Source organism: Thamnophis elegans, chromosome 16 (assembly GCF_009769535.1).
Source record: "Thamnophis elegans isolate rThaEle1 chromosome 16, rThaEle1.pri, whole genome shotgun sequence".
Taxonomy (NCBI): Eukaryota; Metazoa; Chordata; class Lepidosauria; order Squamata; family Colubridae; genus Thamnophis; species Thamnophis elegans.
The window spans coordinates 10,338,685-10,352,311 of NC_045556.1; the positions used below are offsets into that span (position 1 = coordinate 10,338,685).

At 43.7% G+C, this 13,627-nt stretch overlaps 1 protein-coding gene across 1 annotated transcript in view; it reads left to right on the forward strand.

The window, feature by feature from the left end:
• The first annotated feature begins 1,503 nt into the window (after positions 1–1,503).
• The window catches only part of GALK2 (galactokinase 2), a 48,837-nt gene continuing 36,713 nt past the window's right edge, over positions 1,504–13,627 (forward strand). Inside the window, exons 1-3 of the mRNA XM_032232871.1 lie at positions 1,504–1,971; positions 5,148–5,236; positions 6,840–6,963. Of these exons, the coding sequence (XP_032088762.1) occupies positions 1,919–1,971; positions 5,148–5,236; positions 6,840–6,963 (266 nt within the window). The 5' untranslated portion in view covers positions 1,504–1,918. The remainder of the gene's footprint in view (positions 1,972–5,147; positions 5,237–6,839; positions 6,964–13,627) is intronic.

The window sequence follows — 13,627 nt, forward strand, 5'->3', positions numbered from 1 at the left end:
GGGCGGCTCTGCTGCTTTTTAGCAGCCTGAAAGGAGCTTGTGGCAGAATCACAGTCAGCTTTAGTCAAGTTTGGAAGGGAATATTTGTAGCTCGGGGTTGGAATGAGGTGCTGTCTAAACTTGGGTTTTTTTTCTTGCCGGACGTTTCATAACCCAACTAGGTAACATCATCAGGGCACCTGACATCATTAGTCAACTGTCAGCTGATGAAGGAAGAAGAGAAAGGAGCTTTTGAGAAGAAGAGCTTCCACATCCCAGCAGGGCCACTCAAAGGCAGCAACTGTAACCCTAGATCCGCATTTCTCAACCTGGACAACTGGAAGATGTGTTCATTTCCACTCCCAGAATCCACCAGCCAAGTTATGGAAGTCTCTTTGCTTCAGTCAGTGGCTACAGTGCAGACCAGCAAAAGCCGAACAGATGATTTTTTCCTTTTGCAATTTGCCTGGCTTGGCATCTGTTTGGCCAGAGGTTACAAACCGTGTATAGAGCTTGCACAATCTATTAAAACAGCTAGTTGTGCATCTTTTACACACTGCCAAGCTATAATTTAGCATAATATGTACACGCCTGACATATAGATATGAGTATAATATAATAATGGATCCCTGCACTCCGTGGGTGGAACATAAAATCAAGGCTGCAAGAGACCTCAGAAGTTTTCTACTCCAACCCTTGCTCAATTATACCATCCTGGTCAAGTGGTTGTCCGAACTATTTTTGAAAACTTAAGATCAGTATTTTTCCAACCTGCCAACTTCAAGGTATGTGAACTTCCAAGTCCCAGAATTTCACAGCCACTCTGGCAAGTTTGCAAAGAACTAGATTAGGTGTTGCCTCCAAGGTGCAACTTTTGCAGAAGTCTGTAACTCTTACTACTTTTTCTGATGAACACCATTTGATTAAAAAGCATCGTCTTTCTTGAGCTACACCCATCCTTCCTTCAACGGATGCTCTAGGGCGGTGCACACCAGAACAACTACACACAAAGACAGTTTTTTCCCCCCAAAACGCCATCAGTCTGCTAAACAACTAATCCCCACAGCACTGTCAAATTATCTACTAAAACTGTATTACAAGGTAATACTATAACCATATTGCTTGTAGCTTTAAAATTTACATAGTTTTATTTGTTTCCTAGTATAATTTGATGGCTTATTTAGTAAGCTATGACTATCACTAAGTGTTGCATCTTATGATTCTTGATGAACATATTCTATTTTATTTTTCTTTATGCCTACTGAGAGCATCTGCACCAAAGACAAATTCCCTGTGTGTCCAATCACACTTGGCCAATAAAGAATTCTATTCTATTCTATTGCACTCCACTCCACTCTATTCTGCATTTCTATTCTATTCCACCCCATCCCATCCTATTCTTATGATTCTTGATGAAGGCATTCTATTTTATTTTTCTTTATGTATACTGAGAGCATATGCACCAAAGACAAAGTCCTCGTGTGTCCAATCACACTTGGCCAATAAAGAATTCTATTCTAAAGCGGCTGCAGGGTAAAGCAGCTCAAACTCTCCAACTTCCTCGATCGTGGATGGGGAGGTGCGGGGGTGAGGTGGGTAATAGAGGGAAACTTTATTACCGAAAGTGGAGATTTGCAAATGACAGAAGTCTTCCCGAGAATAAGTTAAACTTTCCCCCGGTGAAGAGAGACACGCGATCCTTCGCTTCTTCCTGCATCTTCCGCAGGAAGATTTCTCCAGTGCTGCAGCGGAGGTAGGGCACGGTCGTTCGCCGGAGCCTCGTCCTCTTGGCGCCCCTCTGGGCGGGGAATGCGAGAAGGAAACAGCCGCAGCAAGCGGAGCTGGAAGCGGACGTGTCCCAGTCCCAGGGCTTGGCCGGTTGCAGAAGGGAGAAAAAAAAATCCCGCAGCAACGTTGACAATCGCGGGGGAAGCGCAGGATGGCGGCCGACACGCCCCCCGTCTTCGTGCTCCATCAGGTGGAAGAACCGAGGTACGTGCAAACCGGACTCTCGCCCCCCTCCTCCGCGTCTGAACTCCAGCGGTCAGGGCAGGAGGCTTAAGGAGGCGAACCTTCTTCCTTGAAGCGCTTTGCAACGAGTCCTACGCGTGGTTTTTCCGGGGAGAGTAGCTGGTTAAGCCTAGGTGACTTTCTCCCAGGTCGAGGTGCATGAGATCGGAGGGGTTGTAATCTCATAGAGCAGTGTTTCTCAACCTTGGCAACTTGAAGATGTCCGGACTTCAACTCCCAGAATTCCCCAGCCAGCGAATGCTGGCTGGGGAATTCTGGGAGTTGAAGTCCGGACATCTTCAAGTTGCCAAGGTTGAGAAACACTGTCATAGAGGATTACAGGGGTGCTTCATTCGGTTTGCTTCCTATTAGGTTTTTCTTATGATAATTTTTTTTTAATTTTAAACACATAAGCACATCAACAAAAACAAACACGTAACTTTTTTTTTTTAGCATAATATTTTTATTTCCGTTTCATTCTATACAATCACATGTTTACTGTGCATAACCAGGGCATATAACATTGAGTAATAACCACAACCCTCACTTATATAGAAAGTGTCCCCTACAATACAAACCGAATATACCACCTTGACCCACCATACACCCTCTTTCAACCCCCTCCAACTTTCATTCTTCCTTCTCACATACCCCTCTACGCCTACTTCCCCTCCCCCTCTATCTAACCCTAACTCTATCACTCCCTCTCTTAATCCATTCCCTCCCTTCCTTCTCCTCCTCCTCTCTCTCACTCTCTCCACCCTCCTTCTTCTTTCACTCAGCTCCTCCCTTCGGTATACTTCTATTACCTTCCAATATATTCGGAACAAACACATAACTTAAAAACAACATAGGAACAATAAGTTCCATCGTATATCATACAGCAGTTCCGAGTTTCTTGGCAGTTAGTGTTTTCCCTACTATACATTTCTATCTTTCATTCCTAATCTACTTATTCGTTATCCATTTGTATGTACATTTCTTTATTTATTTAAACTTAGCTACTTATGACCAAATATTATTTACCTATATTATGCTAGATATTGTTACTGTCATTTGTTCTCTTACATACAGATTATAGATATACATTCACATAATTATTCTTTTTCTTTGCCATTCTTATATTATTATTATTATCCCATTTGGAAGGTTATAAGGTATAGTTTAAAATGCTTTGTTTACCCTCCTTCGCACCTGCTAAGACACCGCCTTGTTTTCTCTTTCTCTTTCTTTTCTTTTCTCCCTCCCTTCCTTCTCTACTTCCTTCCTTCCTCGTCTCCATCCCCTTCTTCCTTCCCTTACCTCTTCCCTACTCCTACCCTTTTTCTTCTCCTTCCTATTAGTTTTTTCAAGGAACCGAAGAAAAATAGGCGTTCATTCATTCAATCAATCAACCATTCAATTTCTATAGCTGCCCATCTCAAGCCATGATTCTGAGTGGTTTACATTTTTAAAAAAAAATACCCTACACTCAAAATACTAAAAAGCATTTTAAAACACAAAAGCAATAGAAACAACCAAAATAAATATACCTAGTAGCTGAGATGCTTGGGTCAGCTGCCAACAGGGTCCTTAACACATTCAGCACCTCAGGCTCCAATGTATTTCTGCCCATCCATCCCAAATTTGATCTTACAACCATATAAGAGAAAGCTTCTTAGGTAGCAATGCATCGTTAGGATAACCTTGCCCAGCCTGATATCCAATGGGTTGGATTTATAAATCTCATAAAACAGGGATGGCCATGGATGCCAGACTGGGAAAGATTGAGTTAAGATTTTGAACTAAAATTGGTTCAACCCTACTCAGCCATGGATGTTCATTTGGTGATTTGGAGCCAGATAAGCCAACATATCTTACACCAGGGTCTCCAACCTTGGCAACTTTTAAGCCTGGTGAACTTCAACTCCCAGAATTCCCCAAAGCTGGCTAAAGTTGCCAACGTTGGAGACACCCCCACCCCCCCGTCTTACACAGTAGTTGTGGGAATAAAAGTGGATAATTCAACATCATCTGACCAACCAGGTTTAATGAACAGAAGGTGTGGGTTCGAAAAGGCAATTGGTTTTGGTTCAGTCATCATTGTCAGGCACAAAATTTCATTAAGGAGCCATAGTCAATGAGGTTGAATAGTGACTTGTGTGTGTCTGTTGACAAGTTTACAAGACTGGAATACTGTAACACGCTCTACATGGGGCTGCCCCTGAAGAGTATTCGAAGACTGCAGTTGGTCCAGAATGCAGCCGCGCGAGCAATATTGGACGTACCTAGATACACCCATGTTACACCTATCCTCCGCGAGCTGCACTGGCTCCCCATTGGTCTCCGGACGCGCTTCAAGGTGCTAGTCGTTACTTTTAAAGCCCTACATGGTTTAGGACCTGGCTACCTGAGAGACCGCCTCCTGCCACTTACCTCCCAACGACCAACTAGATCGCACAGATTGGGCCTCCTCCGGGTGCCATCGACCGGACAATGCCAGCTGGCGGCTCCCCGGGGGAGGGCCTTCTCTGTAGCTGCGCCAGCCCTATGGAATGATCTACCCATAGAGATCCAGACCCTTACCACTCTCCCGGCCTTCCGTAAAGCCACTAAGACCTGGCTGTTCTGGCAGGCCTGGGGCTGTTGATCAATATCCAGCCCCTCTCTGACAGAATGGATGCTGTGGAATTTTAATATTGTATTTTAATTTTAATTTTAAATGTTTCTTTTATTATGCCTGTAAGCCGCCCAGAGTCCCAAGGGAGTGGGCGGCATACAAATTTCAATAAATTGAAATTGAATTGTCCCATCATCTGGAATATCTCCTGGGATGGGGGGTGGACTTGGATTTGAAATCAACTGCATGCAAAATTTCTCTTCTGACAAATTGCTGTGGCAGCAAGCCATGATATTTTTGAATCAATTGCAGTAGGCTAGGATCATATAATATAAAACTATACAACCCTTCATAGCTTTGTGTCCTATATAAAGTTTATTTGCTATTACTTTTAATAACGGAGCCGTGGAATGCAATAATATGACCCGTGAATACCAAAACAACATTAGCCTACAAAACTAGAGCCTGCTCATGTCAAATTGTTTGAAGACTTTCGATTTTGAAATGTATACCTTGATGTCTGTATTGGTGACAAATTTGTGCTGCTGCTCCTTTTCAGATTGCTGAAGCTGAAAAACATGTTCATATCTAAATTTAAAACAACACCAAAATTTTATGTTCGAGCACCAGGCCGAGTCAACTTAATAGGTAAAGTATTTTTTTTTAATGCATTATTTTGTTAACCTTTCAGCAGTGGAATCAAGTGGCAGCCAGAATTTTTCACTTTAAATAGCCTATATTTGTTTGTTAGGCAGTAGGGTGTGGCACTAAGTAAGGAATCTGCAGGACTGCCACTGCCTGCTTGAATTAACCTGTTCAATACATTTTTTGCAGGAGACGTTTTTGGTATACCCCGGGAGTCTCCAACCTTGGCAACTTTAAGACTTGTGGACTTCAGCAAAGCTGGCTGAGGAACTCTGGGAGTCCACAAGTCTTAAAGTTGCCAAGCATGGAGACCCCCTGCTCTTCTGGGTACTTGAGAGACCGCCTGCTGCCAATTACCTCCCACAGACCCATTAGATCTCACAGGATTGGCCTCCTCCGGGTGCCATCTACCAGCCAATGCCACCTGGCTATTACCCGGGGGAGGGCCTTCTCTGTGGCAGCTCTGGCCCTCTGGAATGAACTCCCCGCAGGGATTCGGACCCTCACCTCTCTCCAGGCCTTCCAAAAAGCTGTCAAAACCTGGCTTTGCCGGCAGGCCTGGGGGTGATGAGTTCCCTCCCCTCTCGACATGTATGGTTGTGCGACTGTTGTCTACTTTTATTATTTGTATTTTGTCTTTTTATATTCCCCTTTTTTCCCCCTTTGAATTGTTCGCCGCCCTGAGTCCTCCCGGAGAAGGGCGGCATACAAATAATACAATACAATACAATACAATACAATACATTTGTATGATGTGAGGGGAAGAAAGGCAAGAAATATTATTTTTCTGGCAGCTCCAGTGCTATGGAGCAGTTTTCCCTTAGAATTAAGACTTGCTACATCACTTAACATCCCAGAAATAATACAAGAACTCTTCAACGGAGCGCTCTTGTCATCTGTACTATTATTGATATATTACTATTATGTTTATTTTTTTTATTACCAATTGATTAGGATTACTCTGATTATTTTTGACCTTTCCGTCAATGCTTTTGCCGTGCTCATTTTCATTTTATATTGTATATTGTAACGTTCCCCTGGTTCGTCCATGAGGCCAATGTTGAGAAAAGACAGGACACGACCTTTCTCGGGATGGAGCGACCCAGATTGGGGGTCTGAGAGCCCCTTTTATTGAGATGGGACAAAGGCAGGAGGAGCAATAGCATGTGCTTAAAAACAGCCTGTAAAACTACAATTTCTAATCTACTGCTCAGGGAAGTTCTGTCTATATATGGTCAAATCATGGGCGTCATTGGTAGGGCACATCTCAGGATGTTATGTTATGCACTATCAGGATGTAGTGGCGTTTTAGGAGTTTGTTTTCTCCTGTGTGATTCAGCGTGGCTCTGCATGCCCCGTTATGAACTGAGGCATGGGTAACCGCTACGCCTACACAAGGAACTATATTACAACAGTATATTGCACATTCTATCAAGAAGCTTCAGTCTAGCGAAGGCCATTCCTATACACCAAGGTGTAACCTCTATGTCCGAGAATCTTCAGCATAAATAAACCATCCCATGCAGAATTCAGTCAAATGAAAAAGGGGGTATTTGGGTGCTTATGTGAGATCATTTAATTTTCTGGGTTGTTGTTGTTTAAATAGGTGAACATATAGATTACTGTGGATATGCTGTACTCCCGATGGCCATAGATCAAGATATACTTATAGCAGCTGAACCTCTAAACACCCCAGTCCTCCATTTGGCTAATACAGATTCCTCATTCCCGTAAGTACCATTTGGTTTACTGATTATTGTTGTTGCTACAGATGTTTCACAGCAACTAAACAATGGCACAGTCTTCGCCTGTAGACATGCAGTTTAAAAAGCACATCACAAAAGGTGAAACTAGTGAAAATGGAGCAAAATTCACGGCAGAATCCATTATGCGTTACTCGGAATTAAGCCATTCAATATTTGAACTATCAACAAACGCCAGCAGTGTGCAGCGGCAGCCAAAAAAGCCAAGGCAATCCTAAATTGCATTAACAGAGGGATGCAATCAAGATCAAGTGAGGTACTAATACCCGTGACCCGTCCACTAAAGCGCGCCCGATTAAAGCGCGTACGTGACGTCATCAGCAGCGCGACGAAAAAAAATAAAAATAAATTAAAATAAAATAAAAATAAAATTAAAGCAAGCCGATTCACATAAAGGTAAGGGTTAGGGTTAGGGTTAGGGTTAGGTTAAGGATTAGGGTTAGGTTTAGGGTTACGTTAAGCGTTAGGGTTAGGTTTAGGGTTAGGTTAAGGGTTAGCGTTAGGTTTAGGGTTAGGTTAAGGGTTAGGGTTAGGGTTAGGTTTGGGGGGGGGTTAGGGTAAGGTTTTCGCTTTAATTTTAAATTTACCACTCACAGCGCGATGTTTTCGTCGCGCTGTGATGACGTCACGTACCCGCTTTCGTCGAGCGCGCTTTATTCTACCACGGTTTTATGGTGGAACCACTAATACCACTGTGAGGTTTCCTAAAAATGCCCTAACAGATTCATGAGCATCGAGTCAAAGTTCAATACAAAAACTAGTCCTTTATTAGAAGCACCATTAGGTAAGATCTGTTCGTAGTCAAGCCTATGCTTTGTTTGATTTATTGCTGAGCTTTAGCCCCGTTCCTTCCTTCCCCCCCCCCCCCCCGTCTGTGTCATAGATCACATTCCCCTATAAAATGCACCCTTCCCAAGCCGGCTGCAGTAATCTGAGATCCGACTCCAGCAGACAGTATACATGGAATACACTCCCCCTCCTTGTCTTCCATGACAACGCTGGGAATTGACAAGAATCCCTAGTAAGGCCACACCTAGAGTACTGCTTTCGGTTTTGGTCACCCCACTATGAAAAAAATGCTGAAACTCTAGAAAAAGTGCAGAGAAGAGCAAGCAGGATGATTTGGCTGAGTCAAAACTGCACGGACTAGTCTAGTCACCAAGAGTCAACAATGTTTTGAAGGCACACATTGAGGGACAATAGCAATAGCAATAGCAGTTAGTCTTATATACCGCTTCATAGGGCTTTCAGCCCTCTCTAAGCGGTTTACAGAGTCAGCATATTGCCCCCAACAACAATCCGGGTCCTCATTTTACCCACCTCGGAAGGATGGAAGGCTGAGTCAACCCTGAGCCGGTGAGATTTGATCAGCCGAACTGCAGAACTGCAGTCAGCTGAAGTAGCCTGCAGTGCTGCATTTAACCACTGCGCCACCTCGGCTTATATATATATATATATTAGATTTTTACAACCCCTGGTAAGCCCCAATTATGGGAGGAAGCTAACTGCTTCCATCATCTGTCAATCGGCTCGTCACAAGAGTCCATCACGACGAAACCCAATATTTTTACTGTTGCCTTTGTTATATTTGTGTTTTTTTTATTTGTGCTGATAAAAAAATAAAGGGAGATTAGTATAGATCTATTTCAAGCTATTTAGCTCTCATCAGCTAGCCGATGAGAGCTAAATAGCTTGAAATAGATCTATACTAGTCTCCCTTTATTTATTTATCAGCACAAATAAAACACACACACACACACACATATAAATAAATAAAAGATTGAAACACTTATTTTTTTTTCCTTGCAAACAATTGTCTCTCTGTTTCCCTTTGCTTTTTATCTATTTCTCCCAGTTCCACGCGAGACCTCACTTGGCCAGTTTATAAAAACGGACGTCTGAAATAATAGGGGCCAACTTTAGAAGCCAGGTTTGGTTTCGGTCTGAGGTGGTTGCAAAGGTTTCCAGTGGGCTGCACTCTTAGATCATAATAATCCAGTGGTGGGATTCAGCTGGTTCGCACCTATTCGGGAGAACCGGCTGTTAACTTTCTAAGCAGTTTGGAGAACCGGTTGTTGGAAGAAATCTCATTTTGTTTTTTTCCCCACTTTACAGGGCTAATCCTGTAAGGAAGGCAGGAAAGAAAAATTCTGGTGTTGTTTCTAGCCTAACCTTTACTGCCCTGCTTACAGAAACCGCCTCTCTGGTTAATCCTTATTATATTGTAACAGCGAAGGCGAAGCGCCCATCGATGTGAGTGAAGTTGAGTTGGCCATGCCCACCCAGTCACATGACCACTGAGCCACGCCTACCCAGCTGGTCATTAGGGCAGAGAACCGGTTGTTAAATTATTTGAATCCCACCACTGTAACAATCTATTCCAGGGGGAACAATGATACCCACGTAGTTATCCACATCTTGTTGAAGATTTGGGGTTGTGGAGGTTGTAAAGGAGAAAAACGCGTGGAGGAAACAGGATCTGTGTTTGTTTTGTGGGGGAAAGAACGGCAGATTGGAAAGTTAGTTTCTACAGTAACAAAAGAACTCTTGAAACTCCACTCCACAATGACATACAATGACATATTCTTGTTGATCTTATCCATTCATTTAGCAATAGCAATAGCAGTTAGACTTATATACCGCTTCATAAGGCCTTCAGCCCTCTCTAAGCGGTTTACAGAGTCAGCATATTGCCCCCACAGTCTGGGTCCTCATTTTACCCACCTTGGAAGGATGGAAGGCTGAGTCAACCTTGAGCCGGTAATATTTGAACAGCCGAACTGCAGAACTGCAGTCAGCTGAAGTAGCCTGCAGTGCTGCATTTAACCACTGCGCCACCTCGGCTCCTTTGCTTAGTGACCGTTCAAAGTTACCACATCAGCGATGTGAAATCACTGACCTGGGATAGGGGCCAGCAATCTGTGGCTCTGGAGCCGCATGTGGCTCTTTCATCCCTCTGCTGCGGCTCCCTGTCGCTAAAAAGATGTGTCGCAACCGCCAATGTGCCACACCCGTCAGCACACAATGGATTGAGCTTTTCGACCTCCAGTAGGCCAACCACGGGTAAATTCAAGAAGAGAAAAGTTTCAGAAGAAAACAGAACCTTTAATTCAAATACATAGGCTGGTTTTGGGGGCCCTCAGGAAATAGGCACGGAGAGGGTTTTGTGGCTCCGGGTGTTTTCTTTTCTGTGGGAAACGGGTCCAAAAGGCTCTTTGAGTGTTTAAGGTTGCCGACTCCGGGCCTAGGACCATTTTTCATACTTACGACCATTGCAGCATCTTCATGGTCACCTGATCAAAATTGAGATGCTTGGCAGTCGGCTCATATTTATGACGGTCCCAGTGATCCCCTTTTGTGACCTTCTGACGAGCAAAGTCAAGGGGGAAGCCAAATTCACTTAACAACCAGGTTGCTAACTTAACAATTGCAGTGGTTCACTTAACAGCTGTGCAAGAAAGGTCGTAAAATGGGGCAAAACTCACTTAGGAAATGTCTCACTTAGCAATACAAACATTACGTTCAGTCTGTAATGCTTTGCTGATACCTGGAATTCATACATTGTCCTAAGTTGTGGGTTATTTGAGTAAAGCATAGCCGATCTCCGAAGCCACGGCTGACAAATCATTACGGCTTCTTTCCCACCACATTTTAAGCCAAGGCCAAAGAAACATTCTTGGCTTAGTGTAAAATGTGTGGATCTTCTGTTTGTGCTGAGTGGCCTGTGGGTCTCCTAGCATCTGCCTGGTGTGGCATCTTCAAATTTCATCATCCGTATCTTATAGTAGAAAAGAATCCCAGGTCTATTAAAATGAAAACCAGCTGTTTTGGCTTTTCCTCTGGTAATAGGAAGAGGGGGAAGAACTGGAATGGAGAGTAGAGTAGAGTAGAGTAGAGCTGAGCTGAGCTGAGCTGGGTTGGTTGGGTTGGGTTGAGTTGAATTCTTCATTGGCCAAGTGTGATTGGACACACAAGGAATTTGTTTTTGGTGCATATGCTCTCTGTGCGTGACCCGACAAATGTGCGCACGACAAAAGCGCGCCGACAAAACTGCGGCAAAAAACCCGCAATGTCATAAACACGCCCACAAAAGAGCGCCGACAAAACCGCGCCCACAAAAGCGCGATTTAAGTTAAGGTAAGGGTTAGGGTTAGGGTTAGGGTTAGGTTCAGGGTTAGGTTTAGGGTTAGGGTTATTAGGTTGTTATTAGTTGTTTGTTGAAGGCGCACTTTTGTCGGCGCGCTTCTGCACGCATTCATCGGCGCGATTGCGACCTCGCAGTTTTCTCCACGCAGTTTCATCGGCGCGCTTTTGTCGAGCGCGCATTTGTCGGTGAACCCTCTCAGTGTACATAAAAGAAAAGATACATTTGTCACAAATTATAAGGTACAGCACTTAATGACAGTCAGATAAGCAATCAGATATACCAAGAAACAATATAAATCGTAAGGATGCAAGCACAAAGTTACAGTCATACAGTCATAAGTGGGAGGAGATGGGTGATAGGAACGATGAGAAGACTAAAAGTAATAGTAATGCAGCCTTAGTGAATAGTTTGACAGTGATGAAGGAATAATTTGTTTAGCAGAGTGATGGTGTTTGGGGAAAAACTGTTCTTGTGTCTAGTTGTCTTGGTGTGCAGTGCTCTATAGCGTCTTTTTGAGGGTAGGGGTTGAAACAATTTATGTTCAGGATGCGAGGGGTCTGTAAATATTTTCGCAGCCCCCCTTTTGACTCCTGCAGTGTACAGGTCCTCAATGGAAGGTAGTAATAAGAAATGCGTTGGTAGATTTTTGACATTGATTTCCAAACTTTCCTGGTTAATTTCTCCTATGGGGAGGAAAGGGATTACCCAATGCTTGTTACAAATTAAAACCCAAGTATTTAGATGGGAGTGTTCCATTGGGATGTTCATCCCTTTTGCACTCCTGTTGCAATAGTTAATTCGCATTAACTGAGTTGAACCCTAGATGGAAATATATTCTTCCTTGACCCATAAGCTTGTCATCCGCTTTGAAAGCTTCATTGGCCTGGAAAGCACTGGGGAAATCAACTAAAGGAACCAGTTGGCCCAGTAGATTGTGAGAGCCCACAAACTCGGAGGACATCAGATTAGGAAGCCAAACCAAGGAAAAAGAACTCCACAGCCATTTATCAGCCAAAGTCAGTTTATCATTTTTTAATACAGTGTTTACAATTTTTACCTACCAATCTTGGAAGATTGTCCTTTACATACAGTTCTACAACAAGAGAGATAATAAACTTTCTGGGAGTTCAATTATTTTTTTTTAACTACATTTTGGGCCCCATTAGCTGCACTGATTTTACCTACTAGGCTGTTTTCAGAATTGAATGGGAGAATCAGTTTCAGGAGGCTTATGGGGTAAAACAGACTCCTGGTCCCAGGTGCAAAGCATTGTTGTTGTTAGTTGTGAAGTCGTGTCCATCCCATCGTGACCCCATGGACAACGTTCCTCCAGGCCTTCCCGTCCTTTACCATCCTCTGCAGTCCATCTAAGCTCATGCCTAATGCTTCAGTGATTCCATCCAACCACCTCCTTCTCTGTCTTCCCCTTCTTCTTTTGCCCTCAATCTTTCCCAGCATGAGGCTCTTCTCCAGTGAGTCCTTTCTTCTCATTAGGTGGCCAAAGTATTTGAGTTTCATCTTAAGGATCTGGCCATCTAAAGAGCAGTCAGGGCTGATCTCCTCTAGGACTGACCGGTTTGATCGTCTTGCAGTCCAAGGGACTCGCAGGAGTCTTCTCCAGCACCTGAGTTCAAAGGCCTGAATTCTTTGGCGTTCAGCTTTTCTTATGGTCCAACTTCCACAGCCATCCATTGCAACTGGGGAAACCATCGCCTTGACAATACACACTTTTGTTGGCAGGGTGATTTCTCTGCTTTTTAGCATGCTGTCTAGATTTGCCATAGCTTTCCTCCCCAGGAGCAAAGCATCTTTTAATTTCTTAGCTGCAGTCCCCATCTACGTTGATCGTGGAGCCCAGGAAAATAAAATCTCTCACTACCTCCATTTCTTCCCCATCTACGGTATTTGCCAGGAATTGAGAGGGCCGGATGCCATGATCTTAGTTTTCATAATGTTGAGTTTCAAGCCAACTTTTGCACTCTCCCTTTGCATAAGCAACCTAATGTATGCCTTGAATCCAAACAGAGAAACAAAAAGGACCAACATTTTTGGACTTACTGTTGTAGGCGGGTACTGGGAACCATCAAGAAGATAGAAAACGCAGTCTGCCTGCATTTAAATTTTAATCATGAAGGTACTCAATGTTTAGTTAGGAATATACTGTACAGGTAGTCCTCGGTTTACAACAGTTCATTTAGTGACTATTGGAAGTTACAATGGCGGTAAAAAAAAATGACTTATGACCTCCTCCCTCCCCACAACCCCTGGTCACATGATCAAAATTCAGACGCTTGGCCACTGACTCACATTTATGACGGTTGCATTGTCCCGGGGTCACGTGATCCCCTCTTGCGACTTTCTGACAAGTAAAGCCGATGGGGAAGCCAGATTCACTTAAGAACCGTGTTACTAACTGAACAACTGCAGTGATTCACTTAGTGACTGTGGCAAGGAAGGTCGTAAATTGGGGCAAAGCTCACTTAG